Source organism: Nycticebus coucang, chromosome 22, assembly GCF_027406575.1.
Source record: "Nycticebus coucang isolate mNycCou1 chromosome 22, mNycCou1.pri, whole genome shotgun sequence".
NCBI lineage: Eukaryota > Metazoa > Chordata > Mammalia > Primates > Lorisidae > Nycticebus > Nycticebus coucang.
Window position 1 is genome coordinate 26,362,916 of NC_069801.1, and position 23,529 is coordinate 26,386,444.

Genomic DNA, 23,529 nt, shown 5'->3' on the forward strand with positions numbered 1-23,529 from the left:
CGCAGTAACTGACCTTCACAGAAACAGACTTTGCATTTGTGGTTAGTAGATTGCAAACAACTTTTTCACAATACAAGCTCAGTAAGTTCTTACCCATTTCCTGCCCTCCGTCTGAGGGAGCAGTGCCACCCTTTTCAGGGCCGCCATAGGAACCAGTCTCCTCATTGGTGCAGGGCCACAGCAGCCATTTCATGCTGACTTATACTCTTGCTGATAGTATGTGAGAGTGCTTATTTTTCCATATCCTCACCAACCCAGATTATCAATCGTCACCTTGATTATCATTTTGGGCTGAGTGAGGTGGCTCATGCCTGTAATCCTAGCACTTGGGGAGGCTGAGGTGGAAGGATTACTTGTGGCCAGGAGTTTTGAGACTAGCCTGAGCAACAATAAGATCCCAGCCTCTACAAAAAGTAGAAAAATTAGCTGGGTGTGGTGTGTTGGTTGTCTGTAGTCCCAGTTACTCCGCAAGCTGCTGCAGGAGGATTGCTTGAGCTTAGGAGTTTGAGGTTGCAATGAACTTTGATAATGCCACTGTACCCAAACCTGGCAACAAAGCTAGACCCTGTCTCAAAAAATATATATATTACCATTTGATACAGAAAAATAATTTGGTTCTAATATGTATTTCCATGGTTTGAGTAAGGTTAAATTTTTTTTTTTTTTTTTGTAGAGACAGAGTTTCACTTTATTGCCCTGGGTAGAGTGCCGTGGCGTCACACAGCTCACAGCAACCTCCAACTCCTGGGCGTAGGCGATTTTCCTGCCTCAGCCTCCCAAGTAGTTGGGACTATAGGCGCCCATCACAACGCCCGGCTATTTTTTTGTTGCAGTTTGGCCGGGGCTGGGTTTGAACCCGCCACCCTCAGTATATGGGGCCGGCACCCTGCTCACTGATCCACAGGCGCCGCCCAAGGTTAAATATCTTAAAATTCTTTCTTTCTCTTCTTTTTCGAGACAGAGTCTCACTTTGTTGCCCTGGGTAGAGTACCATGGTGTTATAGCTCAGAGGGCAGCCTTAAACTCTTGGGCTCAAGTGATCCTCTTGTCTCAGCCTCCCAAGTAGCTGGGACTAAAGCTGTTTGCCACACCACCAGGCTAATTTTTCTATTTTTAGTAGAGATAAGATCTCACTCTTGCTCAGGCTGGTCTGGATCTCCTGAACTCAAGCAGTCTACCCGCCTGGGCCTTCCAGAGTGCTAGGATTAAAGATGTGAGCCACCTTGCCGAGACCTTAAAATTATTTCTCATGTTACAAGTCACAGTTCAAAGATTTTGAAATATTAGGACATCACCCCTATGTATTGCAGATTAGAATTGATATAAGGGTATTTCTTTCTCAGTGAAACTGCCTTTTATTTCTCCAGATATGATGTGCTCACTGGTGTCCTCTGGTCAGTCTTCTGGTGCCTCTTTCTTACCTAAAGACAGTGCCCCATTTTCTTGGGGTTCTTTGGATGAGGACATATTGGATGACTCCTTGCTGGAGCTGTCTGATGGAGAAGAAGATGATGGCCATTACAGTTACACAGAGGAGGAGATCGAGGAGCTCTTGAAGATTGATGAGCCATCAGAAGATCATTCTTCTTGGGAAGGAGGTTTGTGTAAAGATGAGAGCAGGCATGATGAAAAGGGAGAAAGAGGGAGTCAAATTCTACTTGATACTCCCCAAGAGAAAAATTTATTGTACAGCTTGGGACCAGTAGCTGAGACCTCTGATTTTAAACTACCTCAACTAAGTACATCAGTTGGCCATGGACCAACTCCCACTAAACCATTAAATAGACGCTCTGCTGTAGAAAAGAATCTTATAAAAGTAACTGTTGCACCATTTAATCCAACAGTTTGTGATGCTGTGCTTGATAAGGACCAAACTGATTCATCCAAAGATACTGAAAATTCCTCCTCCCTTGGGGAAAAGTTGAGAGAAGATGGTCTTAGCTCAAATGAGAACAGATTTTGCACTGACTCTGAAGGGATCAGCCCCAGTAACTCTGCTTGGGAAAGACCCTCACTCACCTCTACTTCAAACAATACTTTTCAACAAACTGTCTCTGATAAAGCTATGCCTAACAGCAAGAAACCTGCACCTGCATTCTCTCAGATCTCAGACCATTCAGAAACTCCTAATGTTGGATCATCCTGGAGAAATGGTGGATCACATGAATCAAGTGGTGAAATGAAGTTTCCGGTTTCCAGTTCAGCAAACAAAGTAAGTATATTTTTTTCAAGGTGAAGGGAAAAATGAAATTATTTTAATTCAGAAGGTATATAGCAGAGTTTCCATATGCTCCCGGTCCCCACATAAGCACATCTTCCTTAGCTATGGACATCCTGCATCATAGTTGCATGTTTATTATAATGTAGCAGAACTTTGTGTTCAAATTGAGATTTGAATCTTGATAGCACTATGATCCTGAATCAATTATTTAGCCTTTATGTTCCATCATAGTACTCACCTAATTGGGGTGGATAATATTTTATTGTATAGTAAGGATTAATGAAGTAACATATTTAACAGTACAGTATTTATGGCACATAATACTAAATTATCTATTGAATGCTAAGATGATTTTATTCTCATTTGAGTTTTTTTTGTGTGTGTGTGTGTTTTTCTTGAGACAGTCTCACTTTGTTGCCCTAAGTAGTATGCTGTGGCATCATCATGGCTCACAGTAACCTCAAACTTCTGGGCTCAAGTGATCCTCTTGCTTTAGCCTCCTTAGTAGGTGAGACTACAGGTGCCCGCTATAGTGCCGAACTCTTGGCTCAGGCTGGTCTTGAACTCTTGAGCTCCAGCAATCCACCTGCTTCAGCCTCCCAAAGTGCTAGCCACTGTACCCTGCCTTCCTTTCTCTAAGTTTTAGCTTAAGTCCCAATTTTTGGTTACCATACTGTATTAGATATAGTACTAGCTCTTTGCTTTTTTTTTTTTTTTTGGGTAAGTAGGCCCAGGCCAGGTTTCAACCCACCAGTCCTGGTCAACGCTCTAACCTTTGAGCTATAAGGTGCTCAGCCCAGCTCTCAGTTTGCCGCCAAAGAACTGAAAAATCTCTACCTTTTCGAACCTGATTCCCTATCTGCAAAATGAGCATAATACTTCCTACTGCACAGGGTTTTAAAAGTGTTTCTTTTCCTGGCTCGGTGCCTGTAGCTCAAGTGGCTAGGGCGCCAGCCAGATACACTGGCGCTGATGGGTTCGAATCCAGCCCGGGCCCACCAAACAACAATGACAACTATAGCCAAAGAATAGCTGGGCATTGTGGCGGGTGCCGGTAGTCCCAGCTGCTTGGGAGGCTGAGGCAAGAGAATTGCTTGAGCCCAAGAGTTTGAGGTTGCTGTGAGCTGTGATGCCACAGCACTCTACCCAGGGCGACAGCTTGAGGTTCTGTCTCCAAAAAAAAAAAAAAAATGTGTTTTATTCCTTTTTAAAATTTTTTTATTACCTTTTTTTATTGTTAAGACAGAGTCCCACTCAATGCCCTGAGTGGAGGGCAGTGGCGTCATAATGACTCACTGCAATCTCAGACTCAGGCTGTGGGCATCCCACTGCCTCAGCCCCTGGAAGCTGCTGGGATTACAGGCACTTGCTGTGGCACCTGGCTGGGTTTTTCTTTCTTTCTTTTTTTTTTTTAAATGAGTTGAGTTCTCACTCATGCTAAGACAAGTCTCAACCCCCTGAACTCAAGCAAGTTTCCGTCCTCAGCCTCCCACAGTTCTGAGATTACGGGTGTGAGCCACCATGCTTGGCTTTTTTTATTTTCTTAAAGTCAATGAAATTTAGCATTGGGGGGTTGTTTACCAGCTTTCATGTCACTAATGTTAATAAATTTGATAACCCACCACCATTGGAATAACCAGGTTTTTTTTTTTTTAAGAGATTATAGTTACCATCTCATTTAAAGCACTACCAGAAGCACTTTATATGCAGTAGTGTTCAAGGATATGCCTTTGTAGCCACTAAATCTAAACAATTTCCAGAAATAATCTTTTCTGTGTTTTTTTTTTTTGTAGAAACAGAGTTTCACTTTATCGCCCTCGGTAGAGTGCCGTGGCGTCATAGCTCACAGCAACCTCCAACTCCTGGGCTTAGGCGATTCTCTTGCCTCAGCCTCCCGAGTAGCTGGGACTACAGGCGCCCGCCACAACACCGATTTTTTTGTTGCAGTTTGGCCGGGGCCGGGTTTGAACCCGCCACCCTCGGTATATGGGGCCGGCGCCCTGCTCACTGAGCCATAGGCGCCGCCCTTTTCTGTGGTTTTTATACAACTAAGAACCATCCTTCCTTTTAATTCCTTCTCTTCCTCTGGGAAAAAACAGGATGTTCTTGACAAGGATTCTGGGAAGATGAAAGGCAGTGAGAGAAGACTAGGCAAAGTCATTCCTGTTCTACAGACCAAAACCAGGTAACATAACAGTATGATTAAATATTCTGGTTTCTATTGGATTCCTTCAATCTCTTTCTTCCCTTCCCCAGTTCCCTTAGTATGGAAAACCTCCAGGAATCAGCAAACTTGAAATTCTGGGACTGCCAACAGTGTGACCTTGGGGAAGTTAGATAATCTCTCACCTGTGTTTTAGTTTTTGGAGACAAGGTCTCAATCTGTCTAAAGTGCATTAGTGTCACCATAGCTCATTGCAACCTCAAACTCCTAGACTCAGGGCTATTCTGTTTTAGCCTGTGGAGTTGCTGGGAGTATAAAAAATCAGCCACCACACCCACCTGATTTTTCTCTGTTTAGTAGAGATGGGATCTTTCTTTTGCTCAGGCTGGTCTCAAACTCTTGGCCTCAAGCAGTCCTTCCACCTCGGCCTCCCACAGAGCTAGGATTACAGGCATGAGCTACTGCGCCCAGCTCACCTCAGTTTTTCTGCATAAAATAAGGCTAGCGATGCCTTCTCTGTTTCCTTACAAGGTTATTTTGAAAGTGGAATAGACATAATGTTAGTGAAAGTGCTGTATAAATGTAAGATTTCTTCTGTGTATGGGGAAGCCTGGTCACATATGATAGGAGGTTAGAATAATTGTAATGAAAATGTTAAGATGTAACTACGTAGAAAATCATTTAGTCGTCTCTCCCAACTTGTATAAAACTATCCCTGCTAAAAAAATTCTAGTACAGGTTGCAGATTTGGGACACATTCTCAAGATACTCTTATTGTTGCCAGGAGATGGCAGTGTCTGTACATGGGCCTTTTCAATTGAATGTACTAGGAAAGCTGTTTTTTAGGTTGAATCACATTAGCTTCCTTACAGTAAGATTTAAAAAAAATTTTTATTTATTTATTTTTTAATTAGAGACAATCTTACTGTGTTACAGGCTGGAACCCTGTGGGGCTCTAACTCCTGGGCTCAAGCAATCCTCTCACCTCTGCCTCCCGAGTACCTAGGACTATAGTGCCACTAATTACAGCCAACTCATTTTTCTTTTTTTTCTATGGAGTTGGTAGTCTCGCTGTGTTATACCCAAGCTGGTCTTGAACTCCTGATCTCAAGCAATCCACCTGCCTCAGCTTTCCAAAGCACTAGAAATAGGCATGAGCCAGCCCTAGATTTAAAAAAAAATTTTTTTTTTGAAGAACACTAGTCTAGAAACAAAAAACAAAAGCCAGTGGAGTGGCTCACACCTGTAATCCTAGCATTCTGGGAGGCCGAGGTAGGTGGATTGCTTGAGTTTACGAGTTCAAGACCAGCCTGAGCAAGAGTGAGACCCTGTCTCTAAAAATTAACCGGACGTTGTGGCAGGCACCTGTAGTCCCATCTACTAGGGAGGCTAAGGCCAGAGGATTGCTTGGGCCCAAGAATTTGAGTTTGCTGTGAGCTATGATGACACCATGTCACTCTAATGAAGGTGACAAAATGAGACTGTTTCCAAAAAAATAAAAATAAATTGATTACAGGGTGGTGCCTGTGGCTCAAAGGAGTAGGATGCCAGCCCCATACGCCAGAGGTGGCTGGTTCAAACCCAGCTCTGGCCAAAAACTGCAAAAAAAAAAAAAAAATTTGATTACACACATTAATTATATATTCTATTTATTTTGCTTAAAATTTTAGTTATTACAAATAAGGCCACCCCAATCCCAATTTTCTAGTTTAAGTACACAAGTAAGGCAGCTTGAACAGTAATAAAAAATCTCAGCATTCTCATCCACTGATTCTTCAGTACAGTTAGACACTGGGTACAAGAACTAGAAATTGCTCTTGTCAAGGTTACCATTGCCTCAGTGGCCAGATCTAGCTGGTTCTATTGAGCCTTTATCTCATTCAGCTTTTCACTTTGGCTCTATGAAGTTAGCAGCTATTTCCTGACTGACTCAGAATTACTCAAAAATGCTATCTTTAGCCACTAGGTAATCCTTTTTTGCCTTCCTATTACTTGTTAGCAGGAATTTACATGTATTTTTTTTCTTCCTCTTTTTCTCCATACTTGATTTTGGGTTCATATTATGTGACTGAGACTATATTCTGTTGCTGGACCTTTAAGAAAATTTTGCCTCTGAAACTTAGTTCTAATCATTCAGCAGTATATGATTTCTAAAGCAGTATACTCATGGTTCTAATGAGCTTGTTTTTTCTCCTTCTGGTTCACTTTGTTCAAGGACTAATGTTCCGACATTTTCACAATCAAATCTAGAACAGCAGAAGCAAATTTATCTCAGGAGTGTCATTGCTCATATAGAAGACCCAGAGGACTCTAACCAAGGTAACATGGTAACCAAAGAATGGTGTGTGTATAAAACATATGATGGGACTTTTTTCTCTCAGGTGCAATGTAGCTTAAACTGGGAGATTTTGAATTTTCTTAAATTGGTTAGAAAGATAATTTCCTTACCTAAAAATTTTTACTTCAAGGGATTGCCTACTCAGATAATCCTTCAAGAAGTTTGGCTAACCAGTATTAGAGAGGTTATCTAAGCACGTTCTTATTGGTACATGAAAAATGCCTTCCTGGCTCGGCACCTGTAGCTCAGTGGTTAGGGTGCTGGCTACATACACCTGGACTGGCAGGTTTGAACCTGGCGTGGACCTGCTAAACAACAATGACAACTACAACCAAAAAAAAAAAAAAAATGGCTGGGCATTGTGGCAAGTGCCTGTAGTCCCAGCTACTTGGGAGGGTGAGGCAGGAGAATTACGTAAGCCCAAGAGTTTGAGGTTGCTGTGAGCTGTGACACTACAGCACTCTACCCAGGGTGACACAGTGAGACTGTCTCAAAAAAAAAAAAGTGCCTTCCTCATGGTAGAAGGGTGTCATCCAGATCTGTACTATTTTTGCTGGAAATTTTTTGCTTCAAAATAGTTAGAAGTGCATGACCAGGTGCTACTTACTAATCATTATTATTTTTTTTTTTTTTGGCTGGGGCTGGGTTTGAACCCGCCACCTCCAGCATATGGGACTGGCGCCCTACTCCTTTAGCCACAGGCGCCGCCTAATCATTATTTTTTTAATTTTAAATTGTTTTTCTTATTGCCTTCAGCATTTAAATGTAAAAAGCAGCCATTTACAAACACCACGCTGCATTTTGGCTTCTGAATAAAAGCTCTTGATACCTTCCACATCCTTCAAGCTGCATTCTCCCTACTTTGTTAAAAGCTGCTACAAATCAAAGTGGCTAGATTCTTTATCTGGCTCTTAGGAGACTATAAGTCCATGCTATCATTCAGCCTGAAATATTGGCTGATGGGAAAACTTGCTGGCAGAACTGGAAGTGCAGAGGTTAGAAAGATTTTATAATGATAAAATAATTCCTTTTTTTTTTTTTTTTTTTTTAAGAGACAGAGTCTCACTATGTTGCTCTTGTAGAGTGCTATGGCATCACAGCTCACATCAACCTCTAACTCTTGGGCTTAAGCAATTTTCTTGCCTTACCCTCCCAAGTAGCTGGGAGTACCGGTGCCTGCCATAATGCCTGGCTTCTTTTTTTTCTTCTTCTTCTTTTTGAGACAGTTTTACTACGTCACCCTGGGTAGAGTGCTGTGGCATCACAGCTCACAGCAACCTCCAACTCTTGGGCTTAGGCGATGTCTCAGCCTCCCAAGTAGCTGGGACTACAGGCGCCCATCACACCATGCAGCTATTTTTTTGTTGCAATTTGGCTGGGGCCGGGTTCGAACCCATCACCCTTAGTATATGGAACCCGTGCCCTACTCACTGAGCCACAGGTGCCGCCCAATAATTCCTTCTTAGAAAGATCACTCCATTTTGTGTCATGTTTAGCTTTATTCATTCAGCAAACTTTCTCAAGTTCTTTATCCTTTGTGGTAGGTTTGAAGTTTGGGAATTGGAAACATAAAGAGGAATAAGATAGGGCCTTGGCCTTCTAGGTATTCTTGGTCCAGAGGAGAAGATAATTAAACCATAATATTGATTAGTGTTCTAATAGAATTACATATAAAGCACTGTAGGAGCAGGGAAAGAACCCTTCTACTTGTTTGGGAACAGGTAAAAATTGAGAGGGAGGATGCCTTATTCAGGTTCCACAGAGAAGATATTTATTTTAATTATTGTAAATCACTAGGGTGGGTTTCAGAATTTTTGGTCTTTTTGCAGAGAAGACTTTCATTTGACAAGTTCTGAATTATTTAGTATTTTTTTTTTTTTTGTGGTTTTTGGCCGGGGCTGGGTTTGAACCCGCCACCTCCGGCATATGGGACTGGCGCCCTACTGCTTGAGCCACAGGCGCCGCCCAATTATTTAGTATTTTAAGGCTATGAGTGAAAGGTTTAGAACACTAAAACATCAGTTGGAAGAATTTTTATTTTTTACTCAAGATTTCATTAAGCAAGGGGCAGGCACAGTGGCTCACACCTATAATCCTAGCACTTGGGAGGCCAAGATAGATAGATTGCCTGAGCTCATGAATTCAAGACTAGCTTGAGCAAAAGCGAGATCCTGTCTCTAAAAAATACCCGGGTATTGTGGCGGGCACCTGTAGTTCAGCTACTTGGGAACCTGCGCCAAGAGGATCGCTTGACCCCAAGAGTTTGAGGTTGCTGTGAGCTAAGACACCACAGCCCTCTACTGAAGGTGACCAAGTGAGACTCTGTGTCAAAAAAAAAAAAAAAAAGATTTCATTCAGCAGTTGAATATTATTCTTACTGATTTCTCAACCCTCTATAACATTCCTTTGTTTGAACTATTTTAGGTGTGGTAGGATTAGAGACAAGACACCCTTTCTTATGGGGCCCCATACCCCATGTTATTGGAGGGGCAGATTTCTCAAGAAAAGCAAAGAGCAGCTGTTCTCATTATAGCATTTTTTCCCATTTTCCTCATTCAGCAGTCCCTCTCCCAGTATTACCACAATGTTCTATGTCCCATAAGGAACAACAAATATAGTGGAAAGGTGGCATACTTCAGTGATTGAGAGTTCATATCTTGGTATCACTGTTTACTGGCTGGGTAAGCAATTAAAAATTCATTAGTAGGGTGGTGCCGGTGGCTCAGTGGGTAGGGCACTGGCCCCATATACCAAGGGTGGCAGGTTCAAACCCAGCCCTGGCCAAACTGCAACAACAAGAAAAAGTAGCCAGGCGTTGTGGTGGGTGCCTGTAGTCCCAGCTACTCAGGAGGCTGAGGCAAGAGAATCACCTAAGCCCAGGAAGGAGTTGGAGGTTGCTGTAGGCTGTGTGACGCCATGGCACTCTACTGAGGGCGATAAAGTGAGACTCTGTCTCTATTAAAAAAATAAATAAAATAAAATCATTTGTAGTATGTGAACAATAAGGCTTAGCTTATGTGAAAGTTTATATGTATATAAGTGCAAGTATATTGCATAGACTAGTACTAGCTTTGGCAACTAGCATTTATTAGCAAGAAAGTATATCTTTTCATACTGAAATGAATTTTTATAGGTAAAATAGTGTAGTATCTGGTGTTTGTTATAAATTGCCCAAAAAAAGAAAAAACTGGAAAATTAGATGAAATACTTTTGATAATATTCAGTTTTTGTGTTACTTCTCATTCCTGGTATTCATACATCCAAGATCTTAAGATTTTTATAAACCGTATTGTAAGGGGGAAGAATGGTGTGTTATTCATTTTTCCTTTTTTTTTTTTTTGTAGAGACAGAGTTTCACTTTATTGCCCTCGGTAGAGTACCATGGCCTCACACAGCTCACAGCAACCTCCAACTCCTGGGCTTAAGCGATTCTCTTGCCTCAGCCTCCAGAGTAGCTGGGACTACAGGCACTTGCCACAATGCCTGGCTATTTTTTGGTTGCAGTTTGGCCAGGGCCAGGTTTGAACCCGCCACCCTCGGTATATGGGGCCCAGTGCCTTACCGACTGAGCCACAGGCGCCGCCCCATCTTTCCTTTTTTCATATGTGAATTATAGTGCAGGCAGAAGCAAAAAGGGTAGAAGAGTGCCTCTCATAGTCCCTTTTTTTTTTGAGCTGTTTAGTATTAATTCACTTTGGAGAAGTTTAATTTTTTATGTTCTTATTAGAGAAAGTAGAAGGGAGTAGATTCAAATGTAGTTCTTGCCAATTTTGTTTGAATTCTCTCCATTGAGTTAGTCATCTCCTTTCACTTTATCAGTAATGTGGATATTATTGATATAGGATATAACAAATCATCCTTCAACTCCATTGTTTTAATGTAGGTTTAATTTCTTTTGTTTGATTTAGCACCACTTTGGGTATTTGATAACATTTGCAAAGAAATATCAACCACTTCCTTTCTGGTATCCCAGCTAATGGAAAACTGTGTGGAACTATTAAGTTCTTAAACAAAAAAGCAAAACAAAACAAAAATAAGTTCTTAGAGTAGAAAAGGACCATTAAGCTCTTCTCTTTAATCTCCTGACACGTAAATCCATATATCTTTGCCAACTGACCATTCATCATTTGCTTAGGGTTCTAATAATGCAAAACTCAGTACTTCATGAGATAGGCCATTTATTGCTTAAAAATTCTAATTGTTGGAAAGTTATTCCTTACATTGAGCCAGTCTTAGCTTCCCTGTAATTTCTAGTGGTTATTCTGTTCTCTAGGATCACAAAAAATGATTTTGCTTTCTCTTTCATTTTTAGTTCTTGCAGATAGAAATAATGATACCCTCCTACAAAGAAAAAAAAATTGAAATCACCCATCAATCCACCCTGCCACCTAAAAATACCAAAATTACATTTCGATGATTATCTTTCCTACAAGGTAGAATATATCCAAGGAAATTACATTAATATGTGATGTACTAATGTAGTTTGTAATCTGCTTTCATTTTACTTAATGTATTTATTTATTTATTTTTTTAAGACGGAGTCTCACTATGTTGCCCTTGGTAAGAGTGCTGTGACATCACATCTCATAGCAACCACAGACTCTTGGAATTAAGCGTTTTCTCTTGCCTCAGCCTCCCAAGTAGCTGGGACTATAGGTGCCCACCACAATCCCTGGCTATTTTTTTTTGTTGCAGTTGTTTAGTTGACCCGGGCCAGGTTCAAACCCGCCACCCTTAGTGTATGTGGCTGGCGCTATAACCTCTGTGCTCCCTGTTAAATGTTGAAAATTAAGATTTTTAATTATTACCAAGTATTCTTTTATATAATTTATTCCTCCTTGGTTAATTAGGTTCTGTCCCTTTTCATTAGTGATGCTGCAGTGAACATTCTGGTTAATAAATGCTTATGTACAACTCTTAACTTCTGTAGGATGAATCCCTATAAGTGGAGTTGCTGGGTAAAGCATATAAATATTTAAAAAAACTTCTGTTACATGTTACTAGATTGTCCAGCCCCCCAAAATTGTATTAATTTTTCTTGTCACCAATTGGATAGGCTTTTTTGGGTGGGGGGAAGATAGTCTCACTTTATTGCCTTTGGTAGAGTGTTCTGGTGCTACCGCTCACAGCAACCTCAAATTCTTGGGCTCAAGTGATTCTCTTGCCTCAGCCTCCCAAGTAACTGGGACTATAGGCACCCACCCTGACGCCTGGCTATTTTTAGAGATGAGGTCTTGCTCTGCCTCAGGCTGGTCTCGAACTCGTAAGCTCGGGCAATCCACCTGCCTCAGCCTCCCAGAGTGCTAGGATTACAGGCCTGAGTTACCGCACCCGGCCTCTGGCTGGATTTTTAAAAATCAATGTATTATCATCAATTATAGTTACTATTATTTCTGATGCTTGTTTGTCCCAAATTTGACCAACGGGAGTTCCTTCAAGCTGGTTTATTTCTTTTGACATGACCCCCTTAATCTTTTTTTAAACTTGTGGTTAGAAAAACACATAACATAAAGTTGACCATTTTAATTTTTTTTTTTTTTGAGACAGAATCTCACTGTGTCGTCCTCAGTAGAGTGCTGTAGTGTCACAGCTCACAGCAACCTCAAACTCTTGGGCTTAAGTGATTCTCTTGCCTCAGCCTACCAAATAGCTGGGTCTATAGGCGCCTGCCACGACTCCCAGCTTTTTTTTTTTGGTGTTGCCGGCTATTTTTTGTTGCGGTTGTCATTGTTGTTTAGCTGGCCCAGGCCGGATTTGAACCCACCACCCTTGGTGTACGTGGCTGGCGCTGTAACCACTGTGCTACGGGCGCCGAGCCCATTTTAATAATTTTTTAAGTACACAATTCAGTAGTGTTATGTATACACACATTGTTATACACACTTTATACACACATGTTCAGTAGTGTTATGTATACATACAATATCTCCAGAAATTTTTCATCTTATAAATCTGAAACTCAATACCTATTAAACAATAACCCTCCCTTCTTTTTCCTTCCCAAGGTCCTAATAACCACCATTCTACTTTTGTTTTCATGATTTAACTACTTTATATACTTCATATAAGTGGAATCATACAGTAATTGTCTTTTTGTGACTGGCTTATTTTACTTAGCTTAATGTCTTCAGGGTTCCTCTAATTGTATCATGAGACAGGGTTTTCTTCCTTCTTAAAGCTTGTATATCACATTTTGCTTATCCATTCATCTGTCAGTGGACATTTGGCTTGCCTCCACCTTTTGGCTATTGTGAATAGTGCTGCTATGAACATGGGTCTACAAATAACTCTTCTAGACCTTGTTTTCAGTTCTTTTGGATGTATTTCCAAGTTGGATTGCTGGACCATATGGTAGGTCTATTTTTAATTTTTCAGGGAACCTCCATGCTGTTTTCCACAGCACTTGCACCATTTTACAGTCCCACCAACAGCACACAGAGTTCCAATTTCTCTCCATCCTTCCAACACTTGTTACTTCTGTATGGTTTTTCTTTTTAATTGAGACAGTTTCACTGTGTTGCCCTCGGTAGAGTGCTGGAGCATCACCGTCACAGCTCACAGCAACCTCAAACTCTTGGGCTTAAGTGATTCTCATGCGTCAGCCTCCCGAGTAGCTGGGACTATAGGTTCCCGCCACAATGCCCAGCTGTTTCAGAGACAAGATCTTGCTCTGGCTTAGGCTGGTCTTGAACCTGCGAGCTCAGGCAATCCACCCGTCTCAGCCTCCCAAAGTGCTAGTATTACAGGCTCTGTTTCTTCCCCTTGATACTGGTTTTAGTAGAGGATATCCTCTAAGAATTTCTAAGAAAGGGTGCATAGGGGTTAAATTTTTTTTGGTCCCTGCATCGCTGAAAATGTCTTTTCTACCCTCATACTTAATTGATAGTTTGATATAGAATTCTAAATTGAAAATCGCTTTTCTTTAGAACTGTGAATGCATACATTTAGAGTTATTAAGTCTGCTTTTGATTTAATTTTTATTTCTTAGTGTGTGGCCTTTTCTCTCTGGAAGTTCTTAGGGTCGGTATTTTTTTTTTTTTTTTTTTCTTTGAGACAGAGCTTTAAGCTATAGCCCTGGGTGGAGTGCGTTGGCATCACAGCTCGCAGCAACCTCCAACTCCTGGGCTCACATGATTCTCTTGCCTCCGCCTCCCAAGTAGCTGGGACTATAGGTGCCCGCCACAACACCCGGCTTATTTTTTGGTTGCAGCCGTCATTGTTGCTTGGCGGGCCCGGGCTGGATTTGAACCCACAAGCTCAGATGTATGTGGCTGGCGCCTTAGCTGCTTGAGCCACAGGCATCAAGTCTTAGGGTCATCTTTTATTGTTTATATTTAGTATTCTTTGAGCCACTATATTTAGTATTCTAAAATTTGGTAGTGATTATTGAGATATCTTGGTTCAGGTCTTTTTCTTTCTATTACTTACACTCAGTGGGCCTTGTATTCATGGCCATGTATCTTTCATACAATTTTGAGAATGTTTTGCATTTTTTTCATAATTTCATATGTTTTCTGTTTTCTCTTTTAGGAACTCTTAATAAATATTGAAGCTTCAAGGATTAATCCTTTTTTTTTTTCTTTTCTTTTTTTGTTTTTCCTTAGAGTAAGGGTCTTGCTTTATTGCCTAGGCTTGCCTTGAGCTCAAGGAATCCTCCTGCCTTACCCTTTCTAGTAATGGCGTTATAGGTTCACATCACCATACCCAGCTTTGATCTTCAAACTCTCTTAATTTTTCTTATTTTTATTATTCTGCCTCTGTTTCTCTTTATTTTCTGGGATATTTTCTTAACTTTTTCTTTCTGTCATTTTATTGACTTCTTTATTTTTACATTTACATTTAAGATTTCCAAGAGTTCTTTTCTGTATTTTTTCTTTTGCATACTGTGTTCTTATTTTATGAATTAATTTCTCATCTTTGCTGAAGATATTTTTTCTTTTCTGACTTATAATTTATATACAATCCACTACACATTTTTTTTTTGCCGGGGCTGGTTTTGAACCCACCACCTCCGGTATATGGGGCCAGCACCCTACTCCTTGAGCCACAGGAGCTGCCCCACTACACATTTTAAATATACAATTTATTGAGGGTTTTGAGGTTTTTTGTTTGTTTGTTTTTTTGAGACAGTCTCACTCTGTCACGTAGGCTAGAATGCCATGGTGTCAGCCTAGCTTATAGCAACCTCAACGTCCTGGGTTCAAGCCATTCTCCTCCCTCAGCCTCCTGAGTTGGTGAGACTACAACATGCACTACCACACCCTACTAATTTTTTTTTTTATTTTTTGTAAAGATAGAGTCTCACTATATTGCCCAGGCTGGTCTTGCTTGCTCTCAAATGAGCCTCCCACCTCAGCTTCCCAAAGTGTTGGAATTATAAGTGTGAACCGTCATGCTCAGCCCCATTTTATATTCCTATTTCCAGTGTATGAATTCCAGTAGCTCTGATCCTTACCAATACTTGATATGGTCAGTATTTTTAATATTTTTCCCAATTTTTCTTTGTTTTGATAAAATACCCATACACATTATCATCTTTTCTAACTCTTCCACTTTTTTTTTTAACCATTTGAAAGGACAATTCAGTGGTAGTAAGTACTTTCATGTTATTGTGCAGCTATATTACTATCATCTATCTAGAGAACTTTTTGACAGAAGCCCGGTACCCATTAAACAATAACTCCTTATTCTCCTATGCCCAAAGACCCTGGGAATCACTGTTCTACTATCTGTCTTTATGAATTTATCTATTCTAGCTATCTCATATATCATGTAAGTGGAATCATACAAAATTTGTCCTTTTGTAACTAGCCTATTTCATTTAGCATAATGTCCTCAAAGTTCATGCATATTGTAGCATGGGTCAGAATTTTCTTCCTTTTTAAACTGAATAATGTTCCAATGTGTGTATATACCACATTTTGCTTATCCATTCAGATATTGAAGCTTCAAGGATTGATCCTTTTTTTTATTTTTCTTTCAAGTCAGGGTCTTCCTATATTGCCCAGACAATGGTCACTTGGGTTCTTCCACCTTTTAGCTTTTGTGAGTAACGCTTATGTGTACATATACCTCTAATCTTGGAGACCCGTAACAACTGTGCCACGGGCGCCAAGCCTGATTCTAATTTTTAAAATATTTATCTGTCTATTTATTTCTAGAGATGGTCTTACTCTGTCATCCAGGCTAATGTGCAGTGGCATGATTATAGCCCACTGTAACCCTGAACACCTGGGTTCAAGTGATCTTCCTTCATGTCCTTTTGAGTAGCTGTAGCTGGGACTACAAGCATAAACCAGCACATCTGGGTAATTTTTTGTAAAGAGAGGGTCTCACTATGTTGTCCAGGCTGTTCTGGAACTCCTGGCTTCAAGTGATCTTCCTGCCTCAGCTTCCCAAAGTGCTAGGATTAAAGGTATGGGTCACCACACTTGGCCTTTCTGTTGGGTTTTTTTTTTTTTTTTTTTTTTTGAGACAGAGCCTCAAGCTGTCACCCTGGGTAGAGTGCTATGGCATCACGGCTCACAGCAGCCTCCAATGCCTGGGCTCAAGCGATTCTTGTGCCTCCGCCTCCCAAGTAGCTGGGACTACAGGCACCCACCACAATGCCTAGCTACTTTTGGGCTACGGCCGTCATTGTTGCTTGGCGGGCCCGGTCTGGATTTGAACCCACCAGCTTAGGTGTACGTGGCTGGTGCCTTAGCCGCTTGAGCCACAGGCGCTGAGCCAGGCCTTTCTGTTTTTTGATGGGAGCAATCCTAATGGGTATAAAGAGGTCAGTCTTGTTTTCTGTTTTTGAAGAGATGGGGATCTCATTATGTTGCCCAGGCTGGTTTTGAACTCCTGGGCTCAGGCAGTGTTCCTGCCTCAGCCTCCTGAGTAGTTGCAAGTATAGGCATGTGCCACTGCAGATAACCTGGTCAGCCTTTTTTTTTTTTTTGAGACAGTCTCACTATGTTGCCCTCAGAAGGGTGCTGTGGCGTCACAGCAACCTCTAACTCTTGGGCTTAAGCAATTCTCTTGCCTCAGCCTCCCAAGTAGCTGGGACTACAGGCGCCCACCACAATGCCTGGCTATTTTTCTATTGCAGTTGTCATTGTTGCTTAGCTGTCTGGGCCGGGTTTGAACCTGCCAGCCTCAGTGTATGTGGCTGGCGCCATAACCACTGTGCTATGGGAGCCAAGCACTGGTCTTCTTAATTTTAGACATTATTCTCATATATATGTATAGTAGTACCTCATTGTGTTTTTAATTTGTTTTTATTTATTTATTTTGAGATGGAGTCTCACTTGATCACCCTCAGTAGAGTGCCGTGGTGTCATAGTTCACAGCAACCTCAAACTATTGGGCTCAAGTGATTCTCGTGCCTCAGCCTCCTGAGTAGCTGTGACTATAGGCACCCTCCACAATGCCCAGCTATTTTTAGAGATGGGGGTCTCATCTCATTTGGGCTGTTCTCAAACCCATGAGCTCAAGCAATCCACCCAACCTCGGCCTCCAGAGTGCTAGGATTATAGGCGTGAGCCACTGTGTGTAACAGGGCCTGTGGTTTTAATTTGCATTTTGCTAATGTTGAGCATCTCTTGTGCTTTATTTGCCATCTATATATTCTTTTTTAAATTGCATTATTTGTTTTCTTATTATTGAATCTTGAGAGTTTTAAAATATATATTCTGATTGCAAGTCCTTTGTCAGATACATAATTTACAAGTATTTTCTCCCAGTCTATGGCTTATCTTTTCATTCTCTTAACTTTGTCTTTTAAACAGAAGTTCTGAGTTTTGAAGTAAGGAAGTTTTCAATTTCATGAATTAGGTTTTCATGTGGTATCTAAGAAATCTTTGCTTAACCCTAGATCACGATGTTTTCTCCTATGTTTTCTTCCAGAAATTTTATAGCATTCTGTTGTGCCCAGCCCCGATTATCTTACTTTTTGTTTTGGCTATTGTAGATTGATTCTTTGCATTTCCACAAGAACTTTAAAATCAACTTATCAATTTCTAAAAACAAAGCTTGCTGAGATTTTGATTAGGATTGCGTTGAATCTGTGTAAATAAGATAAATAGGGTCAAGTTGAGGGAGAATTGACATCTTTTTTTTTTTTGGAGACAGAGTCTCACTATGTTGCCCTTGGTAGAGTGCCATGCCGTTGCTCACAGCAACCTCAAACTCTTGGGCTTAAGCGATTCTCTTGCCTCAGCTTCCCAAGTAGCTGGGACTATAGGCACCTGCCACAACGCCCTGCTATTTTTGGTTGCAGTTGTCATTGTTGTTTAGGTGGCCCAGGCAGCGTTCGAGCCTGCTACCCTCTATGTATGTGGCTGGCGCCGAGCCGAGAATTGACATCTTAATATTGAGTGTTTTGATCCATTGATATGGTACATCTTTCAGTTTATTTGATTCTTCTTTAACTTCCTTCAGCAGTGTTTTAGCTTTTTTACTGTCTAGCACATCTTTTGACAGATTTATCCCTGAGTATTTTGTATTGTTATACTTTTATAAATACTTTTTATTTCAATGTTATTATTTCTTTTGGTAACTTTTTTATAGATTCTATCAGATTTTCTTTCTTTTTTTTTGCTTTTATGTTCTGTTTTTTTTTTTTTTATTGTTGGGGATTCATTGAGGGTACAATAAGTCTATCAGATTTTCTATGTAGATGATCATGTTGTCAACAAATAAAGATTACTTGTTTTTTCTGACTCAGATGCCTTTTATTTGTTTTTCTTGCCTTATTGCATTGGGTACAATCTCCAGTACTATGTTAAATACAGTTAACAAGATTTCTACCTTGTTACTGATCTTTGGAGAAAAACATTTAGTCTTTCACAAATTTTTTTTTCATATATATAGAGAGATGGTGTGTCTGTCACCTAGGCTACAGTTCAGTGCTGCAGTCTGCTCACTATATCTTTAACTTCTGGACACAGGCAATCCTCTTAATTCAGCCTGCCATGTAGCTAGCACTATAAGAGTGTCACCAAGCCCAGGTAATTTTTTTTAATTTTTCTGTAGAGATGGGAGTCTCACTAGGTTGTCCAGGCTGGTCTCAAGCTCCTGGCCTCAAGCAATCCTCCCACCTCAGTCTCTCAAAGCACTAGAAATTACAGGCATGAGCTACCAAGCCTGACCTTTTATCACCATTAACTGTTAAGTTTGTTGTAGGTTTTTTTTGGATATGTACCCTTTATCAGCTTTAGAATGTTGCCCCCTTAATTATAGTTTGATGATCTTTTTTATTGGCATGGATATTGTATTTTGTCCTGCTTATTCTGCATCTATTGAGGTGATTATACAGTTTTTTGAAAGTTATTAATATAGAAAATTATATTACTTGATTTTCCAAAGTTAAATCATTCTTGAATTCCTCATCTTTATTCCCTACTTGGTCTTCAAGTCTTATCACTGTCATAATTTTGTTAAATTTGATTTCCTAAAATGTTAAGAGTTTTTAGACATATGTTCATAAAGGGTACTACTTCTTTTGTAATGTTTGTCTGATTTTGAGATCAGAGTAATGCTAAATTGGTATCTATTTTGGGGTTAGGTTTGGTATTTTGTGCATTTCAAGGAATTTGTCCATTTCATCTGAATTGTCAAATATGTTGGCATAAAATTCCCTTATTTACCTTTAATTATCCATAAAATCTTAGTGATAGCAACTTTCCCATTCTTGGTATCAGCCATTGGTACTTTACTCATCTAAAGAGCCTGACGAAAATTTAGCAACATTATTCATCTTCTTTCAAAAATAACTCAACTTTTGTTTCATTGATTTTTCTCTAATTGTTTGTCTCTATTCCATTGATTGTTAGTCTGATATGTACTAATTTATATCTTCTGCTTGCTTTGGGTTTCATTTGCCTTTTTTTTTAGTTTCTTTAAGCAGTTGCTACAGTTACTGATTTGAAATTTTTCTAATTTATCAAGGACTGTTAAAAGCAAGAAGGGATAAACTCATGAAGTCAAACTGCTATATTCGTCTAGAAGTCTGCTTTGATTTTTTTTTTGTCGATATTTATTATTTATTTATTTAGTTTTTGCAGTTTTTGGCCAGGGCTGGGCTTGAACCCGCCACCTCTGGTATATGGGGCTGGCACCCTACTCTTTGAGACACAGGTGCCACCCCTTTTTAATATTTTTTTGAATCAACTTCACTGAGACAACTTTACATGAAATAAAATGTACCCATTTTAGGCTCGGCGCCCATGCTCAGTGGTTAGGGCACCAGCCACATACACCAGGGCTGCTGGTTCCAAACCTGGACAGGGCCTACTAAACAACAATGGCAACTACAACAAAAAAATAGCTGGGCGTTGTGACAGATGCCTGTAGTCCCAACTACCTGGGAGACTGAGGGGCAAGAGAATCGCTTAAGCCCAAGAGATTGAGGTTGTTCTGAGCTGTGATGTCTTAAAAAAAAAGTATCAATTTTAATTTCATTTTCCTTGTATCATTGTGCCACAGTTTAGTTTCTTGGATAGTTTTTTTTTTTTTTTTTTTTTTTGTAGAGACAGAGTCTCACTGTACCGCCCTTGGGTAGAGTGCCGTGGCGTCACACGGCTCACAGCAACCTCTAACTCTTGGGCTTACGCGATTCTCTTGCCTCAGCCTCCCGAGCAGCTGGGACTACAGGTGCCTGCCACAACGCCCGGCTATTTTTTTGTTGCAGTTTGGCCGGGGCTGGGTTTGAACCCGCCACCCTCGGCATATGGGGCTGGCGCCCAACTCACTGAGCCACAGGCGCCGCCAGTTTCTTGGATAGTTGTATTTCTAGTTTTTGGCTACTACTAGTAAGGCATCTATGAACATTCATATACAAGTTTTGTGAATATATTTGTATATATATATATTTTTCATTTATCTAGGGTAAATAAGAGTGGCTCTTGCTTAGTGAACTCCTGACCTCAACCAATCAATCCTCTGTCTCCTGAAGTGCTAGGATTACAGGCATGACCCACTATGCTCAGCCAGTTTTCCTGTAATGTTTTCTTCTCTTTTAAGTATCATGGTGATGCTGGCTTTATAAATGAGATGAAAAGGGTTTTCTTCTGTTTTCATAGCTTATGTAAGATTGGTATTCTTTCTTTCTTAAATGTTTGATAGAATTTACCAATTGTGCCTTATGGGCCAGGATTTCCTTTTTTGGCAAGTTTTAAAATTACAGATGTAGGCAAGACAACAGTGGCTCATGCCTGTAATCCTACCACTCTGGGAGGCTGAGCGGGTGGATTGCCCTGAGCTCACAGGTTTGAGACCAGCCTGAACAAGAGTGAGACCCCCGTCCCTAAAAATAGTCGGGTGTTGTGGGTACCTATAGTCCCAGGTACTTTGAGGCTGAGGCAAGAGAATCATTTGAGCCCAAGAGTTTGAGGTTGCAGTGAAGTATGACACCATGATACTCTACAGACAGTGACAAAGTGAGACTCTTGTCTCTAAAAAAAAAAAAAAAGAAAATTGGCAATAAAAAATAATATGGCTGGGCATGGTGGCTCACATCTGTAATCTTATCACTCTGGGAGGCCGAGGTGGGTAGATTGCCTGAGCTCAGGAGATGGACACCAGCCTGAGCAAGATTGAAACCCCATCTCTTAAAAAACAAAGTCGGGCATTATGGTGGGTGACTGTAGTCCCAGGTACTCAGGAGGCTGAGGCAAGAGGATCACTTGAACTCAAAAGAGTTTGAGGTTGCTGTGAGCTATGATGCCATGGTACTCTACTGAGGGTGACAAAGTGAGACTCTGTCTCAATAAAAGAAAAAAACGAATTTAAAAAATAGTATAATAACAATTGACATAACATTTACCTTATGTTAGATACTATAAGAAATCTACAGATGCTTAAATTATATGAAGAGATGTGCACAGTTATATTCAAGTACTACAGATACTGTTTTATGTAAGGGATTTTAACATGGATTTTGGTATCTGGGATACTGAGGAACAACTGTATTATCATAAACCCATCAAAACATTTTTTAAAAATTATTTATTTATTTATTTATTTTGAGACAGAGTCTTGCTTTGTTGCTCTTGTTAGAGTGCCCTAGTGTCATAGTTCACAGCAACCTCAAACTCTTGGGGTCAAGGGATTCTCTTGCCTCAGCCTCCCTAGTAGCTGGGACTATGGGTGCCTGCCACAATGCCTGGCTATTTTTTTTTTTTTTTTAGAGACTGGGTCTCCTCTTGCTCAGGCTCAAACTTCTGAACTCAGGCAATTCACCCACCTTACCCTCCCAGAGTGTGGGTATTTTTATTTATTTATTTATTTTTTTGAGACAGAGCCTCAAGCTATCACCCTGGGTAGAGTGCTGTGGCATCACAGCTCCCAACAACCTCCCAACTCCTGGGCTTAAGCGATTCTCCTGCCTCTGCCTCCCAAGTAGCTGGGACTATAGGTGCCTGCCACAATGCCCAGCTATTTTTTTGGTTGGCAGCCATCATTGTTGTTTGGCAGGCCTGGGCTGGATTTGAACCTGCCAGCTTAGGTGTATGTGGCTGGCGCCTTAGCCGCTTGAGCTACAGGCACCAAGCCAAGTATTTTTATTTTTATTTATTTATTTATTTATTTTTGTTAAATCGTAGCTGTGTACGTTAGTGCAATCAAGGGGTACAATGTGTTGGTTTCATATACAATCTGAAATATTCTCATCAAACTGTTCATCGTAGCCTTCATGGCATTTTCTTAGTTATTGTATGTAGACATTTGTATTCTGCCTTTAGTAAGTTTCGCCTGTACCCTTTATTTTTTTATTGAGAGTCTCAACTTTGTTACTCAGGCTAGAGTGCTGTGGTGTCAGCCTAGCTCACAGCAACCTCAGATTCCTGGGTTAAAGCAATCCTCCTGCCTCAGCCTCCTGAGTAGCCCAGACTACAGGCACCTGCCACAGCACCCAGCTAATTTTTCCCTATTTTTAGTAGAGACGGGGTCTTGCTTTTTGCTTGGGCTGTGTCTTGAACTAGCTTAAGCTGTCCTGCCTTGGCCTCCAGAGTGCTGTTACAGTTAGGAGCCACTGCACCAAGTCAAATACATTGTTACTTAACTTAAACAGTTATCTTTAAAAGACATTTATTTATGCATTTTTGGTTAAAAAAAACCACTTTTAAAATAAGAAAAAATTTATATTTATTCACATTTGTCATTCTATTGCTTTTGATTTCCTTTCTATAGATCCAAATTTTCATCCTTTTTTTGTTTGTTTTGGTGTTTTTTTTTTTTCTTTTTTGAGACAGAGTCTTAGTATGTTGCCCTTGGTAAAGTGCTGTGGCATCACAGCTCACAGTAACCTCCAACTCTTGGGCTTAAGTGATTCTCTTGCCCCAGCCTCCCAAGTAGCTGGGACTACAGGCATCCCCCACAACTATTTTTTTGTTGCAGTTGTCATTGTTGTTTAGCAGGCCCAGGCCGGATTTGAACTTGCCAGCCTTGGTGTATGTGGCCAGCGCTGTAACCACTGTACTGTGGGCACCAAGCTTCATCTGGTATTATTGTCCTTTCTCCTGATGAACTTTTAATGGTTCTTACAGTGCAGGTTTAGTGGTGATAAAGTCTTTCTTTTTTTTATTTAGGAGGTATGTGTTTTGCCTTCATTAAAAAAACTGCTTGTTTTGAAAAATTATAGACTCATAAGTTTCAAGGTTCATCTTGTTTCCCTTCCCTCGGGGATCATAATTCTGAGCAGTCTGAAAGCAGTTATTTCATGTATTTTGCTCCGTTTCTAGCTACTTACTGTGAGAGGTTAAGTCCCCCATTCATCTTGTATAGAAGTGGGAGTCTGTGTTTTGACTTTTATTGACAATCATTAAC

General features: G+C 40.5%; 1 protein-coding gene across 6 annotated transcripts in view; it reads left to right on the forward strand.

Annotated features, from left to right (window-relative positions):
* S100PBP (S100P binding protein) overlaps window positions 1-23,529 on the forward strand; it is a 41,251-nt gene that overhangs the window by 3,879 nt on the left and 13,843 nt on the right. For 5 of the 6 annotated variants that reach the window (XM_053577127.1, XM_053577132.1, XM_053577130.1 and 2 more), the window contains 3 exons: window positions 1,368-2,212; window positions 4,321-4,406; window positions 6,601-6,704. In XM_053577127.1, coding sequence (XP_053433102.1) covers window positions 1,368-2,212; window positions 4,321-4,406; window positions 6,601-6,704 — 1,035 coding nt within the window. The remainder of the gene's footprint in view (window positions 1-1,367; window positions 2,213-4,320; window positions 4,407-6,600; window positions 6,705-23,529) is intronic. The other variant, XM_053577133.1, reaches the window with a different exon arrangement.